General features: G+C 48.4%; 2 protein-coding genes across 2 annotated transcripts in view; one reads left to right on the top strand and one right to left on the bottom strand.

Moving 5' to 3' along the window:
- The window catches only part of LOC122710417 (lysine-specific histone demethylase 1A), a 100,920-nt gene that overhangs the window by 34,177 nt on the left and 47,494 nt on the right, over positions 1-19,249 (top strand). The gene's annotated exons all lie outside the window — the stretch shown is intronic.
- LOC122710414 (toll-like receptor Tollo) lies at positions 9,166-12,900 on the bottom strand. The gene has a single exon (XM_043928255.1). The coding sequence runs from the start codon at positions 12,898-12,900 to the stop codon at positions 9,166-9,168; it is 3,735 nt and encodes a 1,244-aa protein (XP_043784190.1).

Here is a 19,249-nt window from a genome sequence, read left to right on the forward strand (position 1 = left end):
AGTAGCGGTAATGAGTTGTAATTTTTGCGGAACGATCGGGAGACGGGGTAAGGAGGGGAGGGGAGGTTTCTTCCTCCGTTACGCGGAGGAAGAATGCCATTAGATTCGTAACGTTATCCGTAATAATTGTAACAATTTAATCTCCAGCGAGGAGGGTCGATTATATACTGTTAACGATCCCCTCGCTTATCACCGATCCTCTTCCGTTTTCGCTTCAACTATATATATATATACATATATATATACTTTTCCACGTTTAGAAATCTACTTTTATCGCTACTCGCGCTCTTGCTCGCGATTTCCTTTTCCCTTTTGAACGAAAAAATAGTGGACGTTGTTGCCTCTTTACGAAGTACGTACCCAAGGAGCAGAAATAGCAGAGAACGCCTATAATAAACTCAGACGCGCGTAAACGCGCTTATTAAATCATCGGCCCGAGTTCTATTTATCTCGATCGTTGTATAACTTAATTCTCGGTTTCCCGCGAGGGGAAAATTACCGCGGCTAGTCGCACTGCGGAGTCTCTCGAGTCCGGGAATCGGCGATGGATTTTCTATAAATTACGTCGAAGACGTAGAGAAAGAGAGAGAGAGAGAGAGAGAGACATTTTCATTTCCATAACTTTTTTCTCGACCACGAAAAAGAAGAATGGAGGGAGGGGTTGCCTCGAAGAGAATTTCGATTACTCGCAGCTGCGCGCACTCCGCGCGTTCGCCGGCAGATGTTTCCTTCCTCGATCGCGTGTTCTCTACGCGTTCTCTAACGTGTGTCGCCCCGAATTCGCTCTGTTCGCGAACGCCGAAGGCCGACCCGTTCGTTCCGTTTCTCGAATTTCTCGAGACGCGTTTTAACCCCTTTGCGGCCCAATTTAAGTTTCTCCGTTTCCCGCGCGGGGCAATTTATGAAAGTTAAGGGACAGATATATTACCGATCATAAATTCGGCGACCACTCCTCGGCGGACCGAAAAACCTGGGCTGTTTTATGAGGCTTTTTACGAGGCTCGAACGTTCTAAACAGCCCCATCATCCAACGTGAAGTATCGCTTATTTCATTAGGATCGTTGATTTATTCTAATTGAAGCAATTAATTCGATTTCCTCGGCAACCTTTTCTATTCCGGGCCCCGTGTTATTTCTTTCCCCCCTTCCCTTCTTCTTCTTTCTTAACGGTCCGATCTTTCTCCTTGGATTTACATTTTTTTTTCTTTTTTTACCAAACATCGTGAGAATTTCTCCGTTCCAACGAATTTCACTCGTTCGAGGGATCGACTCTTCCTCGTCCTTGTTCTAATAAAACGCATTGAATTAATTGACACGGGGATAATAAAGTTTGAGTCGCGAGCTGGCAATTCTATCTCGAACAATTTAAAATGCGGATGCAACAGGCTCGTTATCGGCCGTATTCGTTGATAAGCGTGGTTAACGATCGGAATACGAGGCGAGGAGAAAGAAACGTTCAACCCCCCGATGTGGTTTAACCTGGGACGAGGCGTGTCAACGGGATCCCGTGGTATTATTACGAAGCGAAGAAGTCTCCGGGACCCGGCTCGCGACCCTTCCAACGGTGAAACAAAGACGGAGCACGGAGGGGGAGAAAAAGAAGAACACCTTTCGGTGAGATCGTCGAAGAACCTCGACACGCCCCGCGACATCCTCCTCCATCCAAGAAGGAGCGAGAGAGAGAGAGAGAGAGAGAGAGAGAGAGAAAAGAGTTGATTAAAGTCACAGGTCCCCCGCAACTTGTATTTTCGACCTTTCGAACCCGGCTGGAGGCTGGATCCGATTCAATGTTCCGCAAAAGTGCTTTGTAATCGATCAGGAGACCGTGGAACATGGCTTTCTTCCGGTTGTGCGTCACTCAGCCGATACGTGGACGGACGAGCGAAGGGAGTCCCACCTCCTTCGATCACCGTGTATAATAATGTTTGCTCGGCTCCGGTACCGAGATGCTTCCTTAATAAATCGAATTATCGAACATTTATCTCGGTTCGTTAAAAGTCGATTTAGTCGCTGTATATGTACTGCCCGTAAACGAGTCGTCTTATGCGAAACGATCGACCGTTCCCCGCGCTAATACGACCACCGACGATCCTTTCGCCTCTTCTCCTCGATCATCCATCCTCGCTTTCGAGCGCATCGCGAGAAGGGAAGAGATCGTCGCCGTTGTCGCCGTCGTCGTTGTCCTCGTCGTTCGGGATCCGTTTCTCGGAATAACCTTCTTTGTTCTCGATGAACTTTGCGCAACTTTCCTGCCTCGGTTAATACTGTTCAAACACATCGGGCCTCGCTTGTCTTTTTTCAATTTCTTCCCCTTTTCTTTTTTTCTTTTTTCTCTTCCTCTTACTCTCTCGAGAAAAATTCCATCGTTACATCTTCCGTTTCCGTTTCCGTTCCTCTCTTTCTCTCTCTCTCTCTCTCTCCTCTTCGAGTTTGTTTCAAAGCCTAGAAAGACCGATTATGTATGGGTCGTAATTAATACGATCGTCATGGCGCGACACAGCCGGATCAACCGGATAGGCCACAACGTTTTCCGCTCGAAGCGCTCGTTCCGATCTTCCCCTCGCGAACGGGAACTGAAAATGATTTCCGCGAGTTATTATGATGTTACAGCGTGTGCTTGCGGGCGGGGATCGCGCACGATGCGAGGGGTTATTGCGGTGTAAGCGACGGTCGCATAATCAGCAAGCCGCGACGAGGGCCGGCGGCCCGTCCCCCGCGAGCGCAAACGTGTGAAAATATATACGTTCGCTCGAGTGCGAGACAATGCGAGCCGGACACTAAATTCTCGATCGCGATAAACTAGAAGAACAGCCGCGTACACGCAATCGTACACGCGGACATATAAAGTTCACGATGTACCTTGTAATTTGAAGATACGATGATCCTCCATCCGCGATGCTCCAATTTCTCCTCCCTCCCTCCCCAATCCTCCATCCAATCCCTTTTATTATTCCATTTCAATTGCTCCTCTTTCATCGGGAACGTTTCTTTTTTTTTTTTTTCCTCAAAAGGATCTTGGAACTTTCTTTCAAAGTTTCGCTCGAACAAAAAGCGAGAGAATCGAGAGGGGGCGAACTCTCCTCTTGCATGTAGCACGCGTTAAAAATTTCGTTCGCGAGAGACACGAGGAGACAGAGAGAGAGAGAGAGAGAGAGAGAGAGAGAGAGAGAGAGAGAGGAAGAGAGAGAAGAACGCGTGTCCCGGGCCCAGCTCTAAATCGATGGCACCGTTTCACAAAAGAGCGCACGAATCCTCGATTTGCCACGGCAAAAAGGGGCGATCTCTCGGCTATCTCTCGGGTGCATCGATGGATCGGGGTAGGGAGCGATTTCGACTAACGATGCCTTCCGCTCATTGGTCTTAATCTGAGCCACGAATCACAATCGGCCACTCCGCTCTTCCTAACATGGCCTCGGTCGGCCACTCGGCGGAGGAGCAACGAGGTCCCTTCTCTCTCGCGTGGATAGTGCAAACAGAAATTCCGTTATACCGCATAAAGCATCGGGGGCACCACTCTAGTAGTAGGTTGGCCCCCGGGACACGAGTGGGGGAGGGAAGAAGGTTGGTGGCGCAGGCATGCGAGCAGGCATTCCCCCGGCTGGGCTTAACTCGCTGCTCCCAGCGAGCGAGTTAGCGAGCTGCTAAACGAAACGAGCCAAAGAAATATTCGAGGAATAAGCGGCCTACCATCCCCCTCTCCTTCCCCCTCCCCGCGCCCTTTTACCCTTCGCCGCCTCCCCCTCCCCCTCCCGTATTTTATCGTCCCTAATTCATTGTTTTCTACGCCACGATCTTTCAGCTTTATGCCCCGCCATTATGGTTTATTCCTTCGCGGTGGTTATTCCTCAGGCCGAAACGTGGATATCCGCGCTCGTTCTCTCGTTTCGCATCCCTTCGTCCGCGTTGCGTTTGTTAGTTTTTTCCCGACGGCACACACTTCTAACGCACCCGGCCTTTACGACTGTTGCGTTCGTCTTTGCCCTCTCTCTCTTTCTCTTCTTCGCCTTTTTGTCGTCTAATCGGTTTCCTTTGCGAAGCTATGCTCGAAGTTTACGTACGGGATGTCCCAAAAGGAAATTTTTACTTGTTTGTTGTTTAGAAAGATGGATCACGTAACGCGATTGGGGTGGAATAAGAGAGTTAGAAAGTTAGTTTTTTTTCTCTGGTTAGTTTTATTAACTCGAAGGAGTGGATTTTGATCCATCTTTCGAATAGATGGATTGTTTGATTTAGGGGATGAAGATGCTCGTTTCCGACAATTTTTTTAATTTATAAAAAATGATAAGAGATATACGAATAATACAGGCTATGTATTACATATGTAGAATCTATTTTTTTGATCAAAATTCGTACGCTTTGCATGCAACTTTCGAAAAGTTATTCGATTCCCTCCTAGATACACATCCCGTTGTATACTATATCGATATCGTCTATCGTAACTATCAATCGGAACGGCGTATCTAACTCTTTCATTCCCGAAAAACAAATCCAATATTCCAAATAGCTTTGGTCCACGGTTCCCGAGTATATCGTAGAAAACTTTCTCTCGTAGAAACAAGACCGATCCCGGCCAAAAAGACCGGGATTGGATCCGATAGAAAGCCGAATGTTTCCGCGACCTCGACTCATAAACTCGAATCTAATATTCGAAATGGACGTCTCTTGCGAAAGTAATCGATCAAATTCCAAAGTGTGCGCATCTCTCTCCAAAAAAAAAAAAAAAAATAAAAAAGAACTCGTCCCAAAATACGAAATAAAATCGGCAATATTTGCCATTCGAACAATCGGTTGAAAAAAAGTCACGTCCTTTTTTCTTCAACTCTTAAATATCGTCCATCCTTCTCCGCTCCATCTTAATCTTGCTCTTAAATCGCGTCTCTCCCGATCTTTTACCGAATCGATCACCGTTCTCGATCGACTTTAAACTTTAAAGCTGCTCGCATAATTCTTCCTCGAATTGTTTGGCGCACGGTAGTCGCAACAGGTTGCGCGAATTTTTCCACGCCCCGTGGAATTATATCCGAGGCTTTCAGCGTGGAACGTACGAGATACGTTGTTCAAGGGGGTTGTTAATTAGAAAAGTGGCGGAACAGGATCGAGTCGAGACGCGTGGCGATATGCGAGCTACGAGTTTCGATAAAGGAAAAACAGGCGACGAAGATATATATATATATAAATATATTTCGCGGATTGGATTTACGTACCGTAAACACTTAATAATCCGTGGTGATAAGAGAAGTAATTGAATCGGGTTTAAATAGATCGGAACGATTCTAGCGCGTGGTCGATCGTGGAACGATCGAATTTATACTTGGAAATTTGCAATTCATATTTCGGTAATTGTCCACTACGTCGTATATACGCGCGTACTTAGGCGCGTACGAATGCTAAACACCCGTGACGTTACATTCGCGTGGAGGGTCTTGCCTGTTCGGGACAACGGGGTTTCGCGGAATGGATTTTAATCGCGAGTAATGTTATTCGAGCGTCGTGTTCTCGAAACTTTTACTACTATTTTCTTACTATTAATCTTTGGATTACTTATATAAGGGGATGATACGCGAGCTGGAATTTGATATTCGCGTAAATAACGTTGCAGGCTTACTTCTACCTCCAGAGTTTTCGACCAACTCTTTCCGCTTATCGGATTTTTATCGAATTATTATCGAGTTGCGTTGGGATGAAACAGATCGTAGATCGAATATTGCCTTTTTTCCCTTTCTTCCTATAATATTTCGTTATATAAAACGTAGCAAGAGTCGAAGATAAATAGAGACGCTCTCGTGATATTTTTTAAAATCACTTTGATATTACTTGGATATAATACCAATTACCTGGTCAATCTAACGTTTCTTCGTTCGATTTCGTATCCTAAACGCAATCTAATCCCGTCAGGACAAAGTTCCAAGGGGATAGCGAAACTTTCACGCCGGTCAATCTCGATGCAAACGACTCGAGCGTCGGACACGGAATTTCCTTCGTCCCAACTCGCCAATTATCAACATTATCAACGTAATGAGAATTCCTAAGGAGACGGTGAAAACCGCAAACCGGAGAGAGGAGTTGCGCGGGGAGTTGTCTCGCTTCGCCTTTTCCATTAATTCGCGACTCGGTGGACGCGTACTCGTAACGTTATTCGTAACGTGGGTAGCGCAGGTTTGCGTCATATCTGTTGCGCATCCCGTGCCGATTCTCGCGCCTCGATTACACGCAGATTACGCGTAATCACGGGCAACCGATAGCGCTACTAACCGGCACGATCGCGTATCGATGCAAATTACGGCTCGAACCGCTTCGCCTCGACATATCGAATCCCTGACATTTCGCCTATCCGTGTCGATTCTGTTCTTCGATATATCGAATTATCTCGAATTAAAAATTTCCAAACCGTTCAATCCGCCATTCACCGTTTTACTCTACACTTTATGCGTTTTATTAATATCCTACCCTTTCGCTCGGAATAGAAAATTTAAAAGAAAAATATTCAATCCAATAATTCTATTGGATTTATTTATTTATTTTGTTTGATCGAATCAGAATATAATATCGAATCGTATTTAATAATCGTCGTTGATTCATCGATACGAGACACACCATTGGCAAACTGGTGGAAAAGGAAAGTTCCCAGGGGCGCGTGTAATTTGATTACGAGAGGATCGATCGAGGGTACGCCACGAAGTTGCCACTTTATGTAAATTGTTGGGGCTGGGAAGCGTATGCAAACCAAATTTCCTGACCACCGTTCGAACCGGATCGAAACGGAGATCGTGTAAGATTCTAAAACAGTGAGGTGGATCGGAGGGAAGCTCGACCGTTAACCAAGATGAATTTCACGTATTCGTATCGGTATTATTCCCTTTTCGATCGCGTCTTTTAGCACCTTTTTGCCACGGAGCGAATCGATCACGCCATTTGGGAAAAAAAAAAAAAAAAAAAAAACTCGGCGTCTTCTCTCTATTCACTTCCCGCCTCGCTTTTGTACTAGCTGAATAGGATCAAAGGCTAGGCTCCGCACGCTCTTTTTACCGAATCATCTGATTTCTATTACAACGAGGCGGTCGTTACTTATTCCGTTGATGTAACGGTAACGAAACGTGATGACAATGTAAACAGACGTGACTCGATTAGCATAAAGTATCGTTTCGTGCTTAACGAAATCCTTCTTCCCTGAGAAGTTTTTGACCAAAGTTTTTACGCCCCGAGTGCAAATATTTTTGACGCGTACTCTTTATCGAGATATATCGAAATCGGTTGTGCTTGTACAAGAGGGAACGTGGAGAATAACAAAAGACGGATAATTTTAAAAACATAAAAATAGAGCATTTTATTGTTCAGTCACAGGTTTTTTTTTTTTTATTATTCTAACATTATCTTTCACGTCGTCCTCGTCGGGGTAATAATTTGCAAAAGGGAGTAGTATGAGAATGAAAACGTATGAAAATCGCTTGCGAGGAAAGCTGAAGAGGGGATTGATCTCACATTTGTTTGTACATCGTGTTCACGAATTTATTTATAACGATCGTTTTCGGTTTCGGTTTCATTGCGTGACGCGCACCTTTTTTTCTCTCTTTCTCTCTCTCTCGAATCCGACCGTCTCACTTTCTCTCCTCGAGTCCGATTAAGAGAAATTAACATTAATTTTTCTTCTACGACATCCCTCTTGGCTCTTCGAGAAAAATTCGGGAAAAAAGAAGAAGAAGAAATAATAACGAGAGGGAAATAAAAAACGAAGATAGTAGACCGTCGAATTCAAGCAGAGGCCTCGCATGCGACGGAAAACCGTGCCCCGCGCGTCTCTGAACATCCACGCGATGCCTCCGTTCAACGTTTTTCCGGGCGAAATAAATAAGAATATAGAAGTTGCACGCAATATGTTAATACTTTACAAAAGAAAGGAAGTGATTGATATAACATGATAAAAGAACGATCGTCGCTTAGCCTTGGAGGGAGATATTTAAAGTTGGCCGGTCTTATAGATACAAATTAAATACACGTTGGATTGAACGCGCACGATCAAAGGAGGAATCTGGCGTGTTATCCGTGGTCGGCTCTCGTGGACGACACTCACCACGCGTCAATCGTATTTTCGAAAATTGAAAAAACTCGAAAGAGTTTCACGGAAAAACTCGAAGAGGAAACTCGATCGATTATTCCATTTTTCCACGAATCGTTCCAACTTCTTCTTTCGCGTGGATTTCCGTCGCAATTTCGTACACATCCTTTCGTACGCGATATGGCGCCTAGGGTGTTGGTTAAAGTTGGTAAATTCACATGGCACACCGCGAGCGTGTATATATATATATATATATGTATATCAGAGAAGATATCGCACATGGGTGATTCCAAGAGAATAAATAAATCTCTCGTCCGACGAGATCTCTCTTCACGCACCCTTTTTTTAAATTAACCTCGATCAACCAATTACATTGCCGATAGAGACGCAGAAGACGTATTTACAACGATTTTTTTTATAAGCTATCTAGCAAAACTCACTGACTCGCCGCAATGTACAGACACCATAGTATAACCACGAGGGAAGCACCTTAAATATTATATAATCACTCTCTCTTTTTCTCTCTCTCTCTCTCTCTCTCTCTCTCTCTCTCTCTCTCTCTCTCTCTCTCTCTCTCTCCATCCATTTCTCTTCTCTATTTACAAAAGCACACACTGTTTCTCTCTTCGTGGAATTGTCTTTTTCTTTTCCTCTCTCTCTCTCTTTCTCTCTTCCCACGAGTTCTCGACACGAGTTCACACTTTTCGTTGTTTCTTTTTCTTTTTTTTTTTTTCTTGTTATACTTCGCACGAGAAAAAACACAAAAATCCCTTCTCTTGTGGAAAACACTTTATACACTCGGAAGAATCCACTAGTATTTACACTCGTACGTATTTTACCACCTTATTGCACCTATTGTATAAAGGAAACGCACTGAAACCCTTCCCTCGGCAATGCCGAAGTCTTGGCGCACCATCGCTTTGAAATTCACGGCTACGCCCACAATCCCACAATCCCGCACCGGAAGAAAAGCGCGGTGTGCAGCATATATTATATATATATATATATATGTATACACTCACACGCACACAGGCAGACACATGCACACACGCACAGATAGAAACAGCTGGGAACGAAGACACCGAGAACGAAAGCGCGCGGTTGGAAGGTGGTTCATATGTGCACGGAGACGGTTCGCGATCCGTTGGACGTCCTGTTGTTGTGCTGGCGTCGGACAGGCGGCGGTTGCCTCGTCCTCTGCGTGGTCCTCTGATTGTTGGGCACGTCGGGCAAGGCGAACCGCAGCTTCTCCCAGAACAGCTTGTCGCCCCATTGCAAGTAGGTGTTGGTCTTGAGATAGAGCCTGATGTCCGGGTCGAGGTCCCGTTGATGAACGTCGCCGACCAGGACGAGGATCAACCTCCTCCTCCGATCGCGCAACACCTGATGGTGGGCCGATTTGAAGTCGAACCGGCACCACTCCGACTTGATGAAGTTCTCCGACAGCACCATTATCGTCCTCCTCGAGGACTCGACCGCCTGGACGATGGTGTCGGCTATGAAGCTGCCGACGGGGAAGTCGCGGTAGTGGAGGCACAGTTTGTAGGAGGGGTTGCCCATCTCGAGGACGGGGGCCAGTTCCTCGGCGACGAACGCCTCGTCCTTGGAACTGTAGCTGATGAACGCGTCGAACAGTTTGTCCCTGTCGTCGCGGTCCACCTCGTGGCTCCTGTAGAATATCCTCACCCCGAATCTCGAGTGGAACCACACGCGAAGCTCTTGGCGGAACACGAACCCGAGCAGGCACAGGAGCACCACCAACGAGGAGGCGACCAGGGTGGTTACGAGCAGGGGGAGGTAATCCTGCAACACTTGTTTCTCGATGATGGTCTTGGTGAGGTTTCGATGCGCGTCGTTCTCGACGCTCGCTGCGCCCGTGCACGAAGCGCTCTCGTTGCCGCGCTTCTCCTCCTCCGCGCTCCTCCCGTCGGCCACGAGGCGGAAACCGAACTCGTTGTCCGCGAACACCTGGTCGCCGAACGCCTCGAACTCCGTCACGTTGTACACGCATCGCAACGCGGACGCGTCCGTGACGCGCACGTTCGGCTCGCGGATCCACTCCCGATAACTTCGAAGGTAGTCGCACTCGCAGGACCACGGGTTCCCCGACAAACTGATCTCGATCGAGTCGGGGAGCGTCCACACGGCGAGCACCGTCAACCGATTCCCCTCCAATCGAAGGACGCGCAACGATCGTAGGGTGGAGAAGGTGTCGTTTCCGATCGAGGAGATCCGATTCCTGTGCAGGTAGAGCAGCCTCAACGCGTCCAATCCCTCGAACTCGTGCCCCTTCAACTCTCGGATCTTGTTGTCCTGGAGGTGGAGATCCTCCAGATCCCTGAGCCCGTTGAACGATCGATTCTGCACGATCTCGATGTTGGACGAGTTGAGGAACAACACCTTGAGCTTCTTGCGGCCGATGAAAGCGTGGCTGGAGACGAGGCGGAGATCGTTCCCGTCCAGGTAGAGGCGGGTCGCGTCCATCGGTATCTGTTCGGGCAGTTTGCTGGCGTGGCCACCGTTGGAGCAGTCGACCACGTTGGCCGACCACGATTGATCGTGGTAGCACGTGCAGTTGGAGGGGCAGGTCATCTCGCAGTCGCAGGCGTCGAAGTCGCAGCAGTGGCACAGGGCGAAGCAATGGGTGTCGTATTTGCACAAAAACTGGGAGTGGGACGCCTCGACCAGAGGGACGAACGCGTGCTCCCGATCGTAGAGGAGCTTGCAGTAGATGCTCTCCAAATCCATGACGCGCGGTTGCACCCTCGTCTGATTCTGCCTGTTGACCCGTTGCAACCATTCCATGGTACAGTCGCACAGATACTGATTGTCCCCGATGTAGAACTCCGGAAGAGGTTTGTCGGGTGGGACGGCGCTGATCCTCAACGCGTACGGCTCCAAGTTCCGTATCTGATTCCCTTTCAACTCGACCGTGGTCAAGTTGGGCTTCTTGAAGAACGAGTAACTCTGCACCTTGGATATCTGGTTGTCGTTCAAGTACAGCCTCTCCACGCTCATCGGTATCGCGTTGCCCGTGATCTCGGTCAGCTTGTTCTCGCTCGCGTCGAATATGCTCAAATTCAACTGGCTCTCGATCTCGAAGTAATTGCCCAGCTCCCGTATCTCGTTCGAGTGTATGTCGAGCCATTGCAATCCGGTCGGTATCATCGCGTAGTCGAACCATCTCAGCTTGTTGTCGCTCACGTTTAGCCAGACGAGGTTGGACAGATTGGTGAAGAGGCCCGCGATGTCCGTCAATTGATTTCCGTCGAGACGGATCGCTTGGAGGTTTGCGTTCTCGTCGAACGTGCCCGGCTCGATGTATTGTATACGATTCATGGCGAGATTCAATATCTTCAACTCCTTGATACGATCGAAAACACCTTTGCTCAGATTGCCGATATGATTCTCGGTCAATCGAAGCCCGTAAAGTTGGGACACGTGGTCGAACGTGCCGCTCGGTATCTCCGAGATGAGATTCTCGCCGAGGTCGAGGGTACGGAGAAGGGGTGTGGCTTTGAGCGCGTCCGGGACCGACTCGAGCTGGTTACGGTTCAGGTGGAACTCTTGGAGGGACGAGGCGTTCCTGAGGGCGGCCGGGTTTATCGTGTGCAGCCTGTTGTTGTCCAACGAGAGCAGATTGAGCACGTAGAGGCCGCTCAGCGTGGTCGCGTCGATGACGGTTAGCAAGTTGTAGCTGAGCAGCAACGTGTGAAGATTGTAGAGGGCCGAGAACGTGTTCTCGGGCAGGCTCTCCAACAGATTCTCCTGCAACCGGAGTATCTGAAGGCTGTAGAGGTCGCGGAACACGGTCGGGTCGAGGCGGGCGATGCGATTGTTGGACAGGTCGAGCACCACCAACCGTACCAAACCGACGAAGGTGGCCGCGTTCACCCATTCGGCGGTCAACTCGTTGTGGGAGAGGTCGAGCACCAACAATTGGGTGAGCTCGGTGAACAAACCCGGGGGCAACACGTTCAACGTGTTGTTCCGAAGATGGATCTCCTGGATGTTCCTCGCGTCGCTGAACAACTCGGGCGGGAGGCTGGCGAGCCGATTGTCGGCCAGCCTCAAGATGGCCAACGAGGAGAGGCCCTCGAACGCCCGATCCGCCATGAAGCTGATGGCGTTGCACCGTAGGTCGAGGCTGTGCAGCCTCGTCAAACCGGAGAAGGCCGCGGTCGGCAACGATTCCACGCTGTTGTTGCTCAGGTCCAATTCCTTCAATTTCGACAGGCATCTCGAGGCGCCGGTGAAACGAAAACTCGTCACGTCCCGTAACCGATTCCTCGTCAAATTCAATATCTCCAGATTGACGAGGGGGCAAAGGGCGCCCTCCGGTATACTCCACATGTTGTTCTCCCCCAGATCCAATTTCTCCAACTGCTTCAACTCGTCGGTGAACGCACCGCCCGACACGTCCAACGCCATCGCGGACCAATCGGTGTTGTGCGTCCTCACCGTCAAATTCCTCAACTCCTTCAACCCTTTGAACGCGTCGTCCGACAGATTGCCGATCTTGCAATACTCGATCACGAGCTCGCGCAACTCGACCAACGGCCTGAAACTGCCCGCGCTCAACGAGCTCTGGTAGAACAAGGCGTCGCTGCATTCCAACCTGAGACGGACCGTGTGCTGCGGTTGTATCACGCTGAAGTTGGTGTTCTCCAACTCGCTGTTAATAGTCCTCAAACGGCACACCAGCGACACGTCGTCCTCGGTGTCGCCGGTCGCGACCCACTTGCACTCGTCCGGCGCTTTGTACCGGAGCGCCTTGCTCAGGGACGCGCCGAGGACACCGAATATCGTGCCTAGAATTATGGCGAAGAACGCAGGACTTCCCCGCATCTTTCCGCCCGTTTCTCTCTCTCAATCTTCCATCAAATCTCACGCGAACACGGCTCCCACGGCTCCAGCTCCTCTATCTGTCGCGAAACCGGCCGCGATCCATTTAAGTCCAATCAGACCCGCCGATCTCTCTACCTCACGTCGCCCATCCTCTCTCGCTTCTTATCCTCTCCTCTCTCTCTCTCTCTCTCTTTCTTTCCTTCTCTCTTTCTCTCTCCTCCTCGCGATATAAAAAGATTTCTTTTTTTCTCCTTTGCTTCTTCTCCCCCTTCCCCCCTTTTTAAATCGATCGAAAGATATATATATGTATATATATATATATACACCTTTCGCGAATATTCTACGATCTTTTCTCTCGATGCACGTACGAGTATGCGCGCGCGCGCGCGCGCGCCCGTATATAAGCAAGACGATTTATAATCCTGGAGATTTCATCCTCTCTCTCGTGTCCTATCCTCCTTTGTGAACACGGTTTCGAAGAACGGGCGTGGGTTCGGGTGTTCACCGACCTCTCCGAGAATGGTATCGATACACTGGCTCGCGTTATTCCTCCCGAAAGGAGGATAAAAATCCTCGAAACGGACGAAAAGTGACGTTGGGCGTCGACACGCGTGTGTATATACGGCTCCGGTAAGACCCACGGTTCTCCGAGGACTGGTTGGCAAGTTGTAAGGCCCGAACTGCCACCGCTACCCTCGCCCCTCCGCCCACCCTTCCCACCTTTCTCCTCGCCTCTCTGCCCCTCCCCGCCCGCCTTCCCTTCCCCCACCTTTACACCTTCTCACTCCTCGTCGCCGTGGTCGTAGCCGTCGTGGTCGTGGTTCGTGGTCGTGGTCGTGGTCGTGGTCGTCGTCCTCGTCGTCGTGGTCGTCTTCGTCCTCGTCCTCGTCTTCGTCTTCGTCTTCGTCTTCGTCGTCTTCGTCGTAGTCGTAGTCCGTTCTGCCGGGGCCCGACGTTCTGGCAAGCCTATAAAAACAAGACAGGTACACTCTCCGGGCCCTTTACAGTGGCTCCTCTCCAGCATCTGCAGCCTCCATCCACCGCGTCGATCGGGGCCTCCTCGTCCCACCCCTGGTAGTTTCAGTTAGCTCGATCTCGCTCGTTTCGCCTCTGCCCCTCTCCTCGCCTCCTCGCGTTCCTTCCTCTTCTCCTTCGCTTCTTCTCTCTCTCTCTCTCTCTCTCTCTCTCTCTCTCTCTCTCACTCTCGCCTCTCTTCCTCCCTCGGCCCTTTTGCCCCTCCACTCCTGCCTCGTTCCACTCGGCCGTATTGCCGAGTTCGATTCGTCCGTGAAACGCCTCGCCTCACCGTCATCTGTTCTCACATCGTTTCTACGATTCTGTCACGGGGAATGAAACCTCGAAAAAGAATGTTCGCGCTCAATGCCTTTGTGCGAATCCCGTTCCCATTCGCATTCCAGTTGTCGCGAGAGAGTACACCGGCTAGCATTTTGCAACTAGCCTCTTCCCTCCATCCCTTTTCCGCCTCCTCTTTTATCTTTCCACTCCTTGCGACTCTTTCATCCGTGGTTTCGCCGATTTATAATCCGCGCGAGTGGCTGTTGGCGACGCGTATCCGACGCGTGTTACACGAGGGAGGCGCGGGAGGGGGGATAGAAGAGACATACATTGTCCTTTTGTGCGGAATTTTCGCGGAATTGAAAATTCTCTCTCCGTCTGCCGCTTGGCTACCGATGGCGAACGAGGAGAATCATCTCGGAACAATTCTTCGAAATTACGCGGCTCTTTCTCCTCGTCTGTTTTTTTTCGCGTTTCGAAAATCTTTCGGGATCGATCGATCGAAATTTATCATCGCGGTGACGATGGACGGAGCGCGTGTCGTCGCCGCTCACGCCTTGAATACGCGGGGGATACGCGTGGCTCTTTTTTCTTTTTTCTTTTTTTTTTTTTTTTTTTTTTTTTTGTAAAAGTAGAGAATGAAATACTTTCCTTTCACGGCCCGTTTTCCGCCTCGTCATTATTAGCTTTATGGTCTGTTTGGGATTCGCGCATTCCCGGCTCCCATTCAGTGTAAAACGATCGGACGCATTGTGTCAGGAATCGTGTGTTAGGGACACGTCAAGTGGTTCCCTTCCCGTGGAGCAGAGAGAGAGAGAGAGAGAGAGAGAAAGAGAGAGAGGGAGGGAAAAGGAGTGATCCGCCTCCTTTCAGAAAACAGTGCTCGGTAGCTTCCATCTCCCGTCGTTGAAAAGTGATTTGTTACCTTTACCTGGGCCAAACGTAGGGGACCAAGCATTTGGCAGCCACTCGAATACGTTCCACCGGTTGATTTACTCATCGAAATTCAAATAGGAGGATACATCATTTTCATCGGACCAATAAAAGTATCATTAGTAAAATGAATGCCGGTGATCGGCCTCGATTCGTTCCACTTCCTTCGTGTGTACCTTCTTCTTCTTTTTCTTTTTTATCTTCGAACAACCGATCTTAGAAGAGGAGATCTTAAAAATCCCGTCCCAACGGGGGTATAATAAGCTGCGTGCTCTTTGAGAAAACGAGAAACGGATTTCGGATTAATTGACTAAAGTAGCGATGGGCGCGATATTTCTGCAAGTGATTTTCGTGCAATTTTGCAATTTTGCAAATTCGAAGAATCATCGAAATAGCAAGGCAATGTGTACGTGTCGTGATACATGAAAGCATCGAAATTACGCGAATAGAAAATAATCGAACAAAGAAAATTGAAAATTTTGTAAGGAACGAAATTTGTCGAACACTGGTTCAAATTCTGATGATGAAAATTCAACGCATAATACGTATCGGAAAACGAGAAGAAATCGCTACCAAGTTTAGATTTGCAAATCATTCGATACCAATTCCTTTCAAGATACGTTATAAACGATTCGAACAAGTATTATATCATTTATCAGTTCGATCGATCTTTTGATGGAGAAAAAAAATCACGATTCTTTGTCACTTGGAATGGATAATTTGAGAAGGATCTAGAGACTAATTACCTTGCTTAAGAAGATAACGATGGGTTGCGTTTATTGAGTATCACATCGGGTAGGAAAATAAATCGTGAACGGTGGTGGAAGCGAATCCTCTCGGTCGGTTTCATTGATTCTTATTATAAGATCTTTACCAAGGCCGTAGCCTTAAATCGGTATAATATTTCACCTTTCCACGCCGGCGAGTATCGCGTCGATGGGCCACGTTTTATTCAGTCACCAGGTATCCGGTGTTTCGCGAATTAATCGGGATATCACGGCGAAAGTGCGACGAATCGGCCTCCTTCTCTTAATCGCTTCTCATTTACACGGGAGTCCCTGTGCGCACTTCTAGGAAAAAGTCCCTCCTTTCCGCGTAAACACTCGACAGATCCTACCTGCGTTCTCAGAGGAGACCGTATCGATTACAAAAATAAAAAAAAAAAAAAAAAAAAAAAGAGAGACAACCAAACTCAAAGAGAACGGACGTGTTATCTCACAACGACGATATTTCCGCGAAAAAAAGATGTTTCGTCTTCCAAAACATACGTCTCGTCGTATCGAAAAAAATTATAAAATGAAACTCAGCTTTCGCTCAATGTCGCGCGCGATTTTAAAAGAGATATATATATATTATGGGAAAGATTAACGATAAATGGATAAATTTCGGGTGATTGCGCAATCCTTGAGATTTTAAAGAAAGGATTCCCATGATGATTTCTCCTGGAAACAGGGAGGGAAGAGGAGAGCAGGCATCCACGCCGTCCACTTTTTTACCCCCTCCCCTCGGTTGTCGGGTTTGATTAGCGAAGCGATGTGAATGAGCCTTAAGAAGGAGGATGCCCCTTCGATGGCTGCGCCGCTGAAAGGTGGCTAGCTGGCGGCTGGGATCGGCGAAAGCGGTCAGTGATCGCTGGGGCCTCATGCTCGGGCCCCTCGTTGCTCACGATCCCCACGTCTCTCCCACTCCTTCTCTCCCCTTCTCTCCCTTCCCCTTCCCTCCCTTCCCCTCCCTCCTTCGCCTCTCTCTCCCCCCCCTCCCTCTCCTCCATCCACGGACCCACCGTACGCCCCACCACCGTCCGCCCGTGGGCCTAGTCTCCTTTCAACGGTGCAGGTGACGGGGCATTCTTTTAAATCTAATCAACTACCGAACCTCGGCCCGATATATACAGGGTGTTACCGAACTGGCCTGCCTGACAGCATCCTTAAAAATAGGATACCAGTCGAGTCCTGACAAGGTGTCCACTTATCGAGTCGGCCAAGGTGGCCGCGCGTAATTCATGGGTTCAGGAGGGAAGGAGAGAGGAGCGAGAGAGCTCCGCTGCTTCTGCCTTTCTGCTTCTTCTCTCTCTCTCTCTCTCTCTCTCTCTTCCTCTCCTTTCTTTCTCCTCTCTTTCTCCCTCCTCTCCAGACACGACTCGGTATACTTTCCTTCCCTTCTTGCCTTCCTCTCCGTCCCCCTCTCCCCGAGAGAAGGAGAGATTCTCCTCGATTTTTCGACGCGTTTAAGGGCAGTCAAGTTCCAGTTACGAAATCTCTCTCTCTCTCTCTCTCTCTGTCGCTCTCTCTCCCAGCCACAGGAAATCGACGAGGATCGATCGATTCCCTCGCGGAGGGAATTAAACGATGGCCGATGAAATAATATCTCGATTCTTCTCGGCTTCATCTTTTCAAGAGCTTTCAGAGAGCCGCTTCGTTCCGCGACGCGGAACGGATTTTCTTTTTTTTTTTTTTTTTACGGATTTCTTTCGACGATCGATCGAATTCGCGAAAGGGGGCAGATCAAGGGAGATGCTCGTAGGATCCTACCTCCTACGAGATGAACACGTGTACCGCAAGCCCACCCTGTATATCGCGCTTCGAGATATCGCGAGGCGCACGCGATGATCCAGAAAGAATGACTTACGCTCATTGAACGGAGCGGAGACACGGCCGTTTTCACGGCTCCCCGACGAATCACGCGATCGAATGCTCGAATGGAACACGAATGGGGAGGGGGGAGGAGGACAATCGTCAGAATTTCCTCGTTTTTTCTTTTCTTCCCTCCCCTGAAACGCTAATTGGATCAAATTCGAAGGATCAAATATTGTTTCGGCTGTTCGTTAACCAAGAGGAATAGATCGGGAACGGAAGAAGAATATCGTGACTTACGATTTCGCGATGCACGAAACTGTAAGAGAAGCAGATTTCCTATCGTTCGTTTACCGATATTCGATAAAGACTCGTCGTTGCTCGTCGATTATTCACACTTTCTTTTATAATTTATTAATGGACGATCGACTGGACTCTCGAACACTGTCGCGTGTAAGACGTATTATACGAGGCTGCTAATACTCGATGAAAGAAAAAAAGAAACGTAAAATTTTTCACGCTCGTACTCGACGACGAGAATTGCGTTTGGAAATCAAGTTGTCCGGCTTGATAACCGATCAACCGATTTTTACCTTCGTTTTTAACGCGTTCAACAACTGGTGATTTTGAAACGAGATCGCTACTCCTTACGCTTACCTATAATTTTCAGACGTCTGTATTTAAATCAGTTTAATCGTGAGCGAGAATACGCAATATATGCAAAAAACTGACTGATGTTTTTTTCCGGCCAAGATTCTTTTTTTTTTTTTTTTTGAAACGACTCGAAAATTACACGACTCGGATTAAATATTTTTAACCAACGTATTNNTAAATATTTTTAACCAACGTATTATAATTCGATTAGCGGCGTATCATTCCTCGTGGCGTATCCTCCACGATGTCGTTTTGTCAAGCAAGCGATCGTGCGTGATGGGTCATCATCGACGACCAACCCCGGCAACGCGTCGTCCAAGCGATCGCGGATACTTTGTCGAGTTTGCCTGTGAATCGTAAGGATACCTCTCCATAGATTTTCTTTGTATTTCGATCAATCTCCTCCTCGATGTAATATCGCGTGCGTTCACGGACGAGATTCCGCGACGGCGAGAAATGGAGAAAAACGAGAAAGAATTCCTAAGGCGTCTTAACGATGAAAGTGTCACCTTTAAAGGAAATGGTCTCTCCAATAGGATAAATTCGAACGCTTCTTTCTTCTTCTTTTTTTTCCCCTTCTCCTCCTCCCTCGTATCTTCTTCCTTCAAGAGGAGATGTTTCTTCCACGAGGATTGTGATTAGGCGTCCCGGGCGAAATGACTCCGCAAATGGACTCCACTTTGGCGGTGGTCTCCTCGCGTCGAGCCACGCGAAGACTGATAAAGGAGAAGAGAGAAAGAGAGACAGAGAGAGAGAGAGAGAGAGGGAAAGAAAAAAATAATTACACCGTTTGCGAATCCATTTCGATGAAAGTTGTTCTCCGTCCGTCTATCGAGAGGATTCTGCGCAATCAGGTCCCGATCAAAATTCATTCTTTCCACCGTACTCGTGCA

Source organism: Apis laboriosa, unplaced genomic scaffold, assembly GCF_014066325.1.
Source record: "Apis laboriosa isolate Shangri-la unplaced genomic scaffold, ASM1406632v1 scaffold14686_cov152, whole genome shotgun sequence".
NCBI lineage: Eukaryota > Metazoa > Arthropoda > Insecta > Hymenoptera > Apidae > Apis > Apis laboriosa.

Bases quoted from the DNA above. Each gene is read 5' to 3' on its own strand.
- LOC122710414 (XM_043928255.1), bottom strand. From the start codon at position 12,900: ATGCGGGGAAGTCCTGCGTTCTTCGCCATAATTCTAGGCACGATATTC.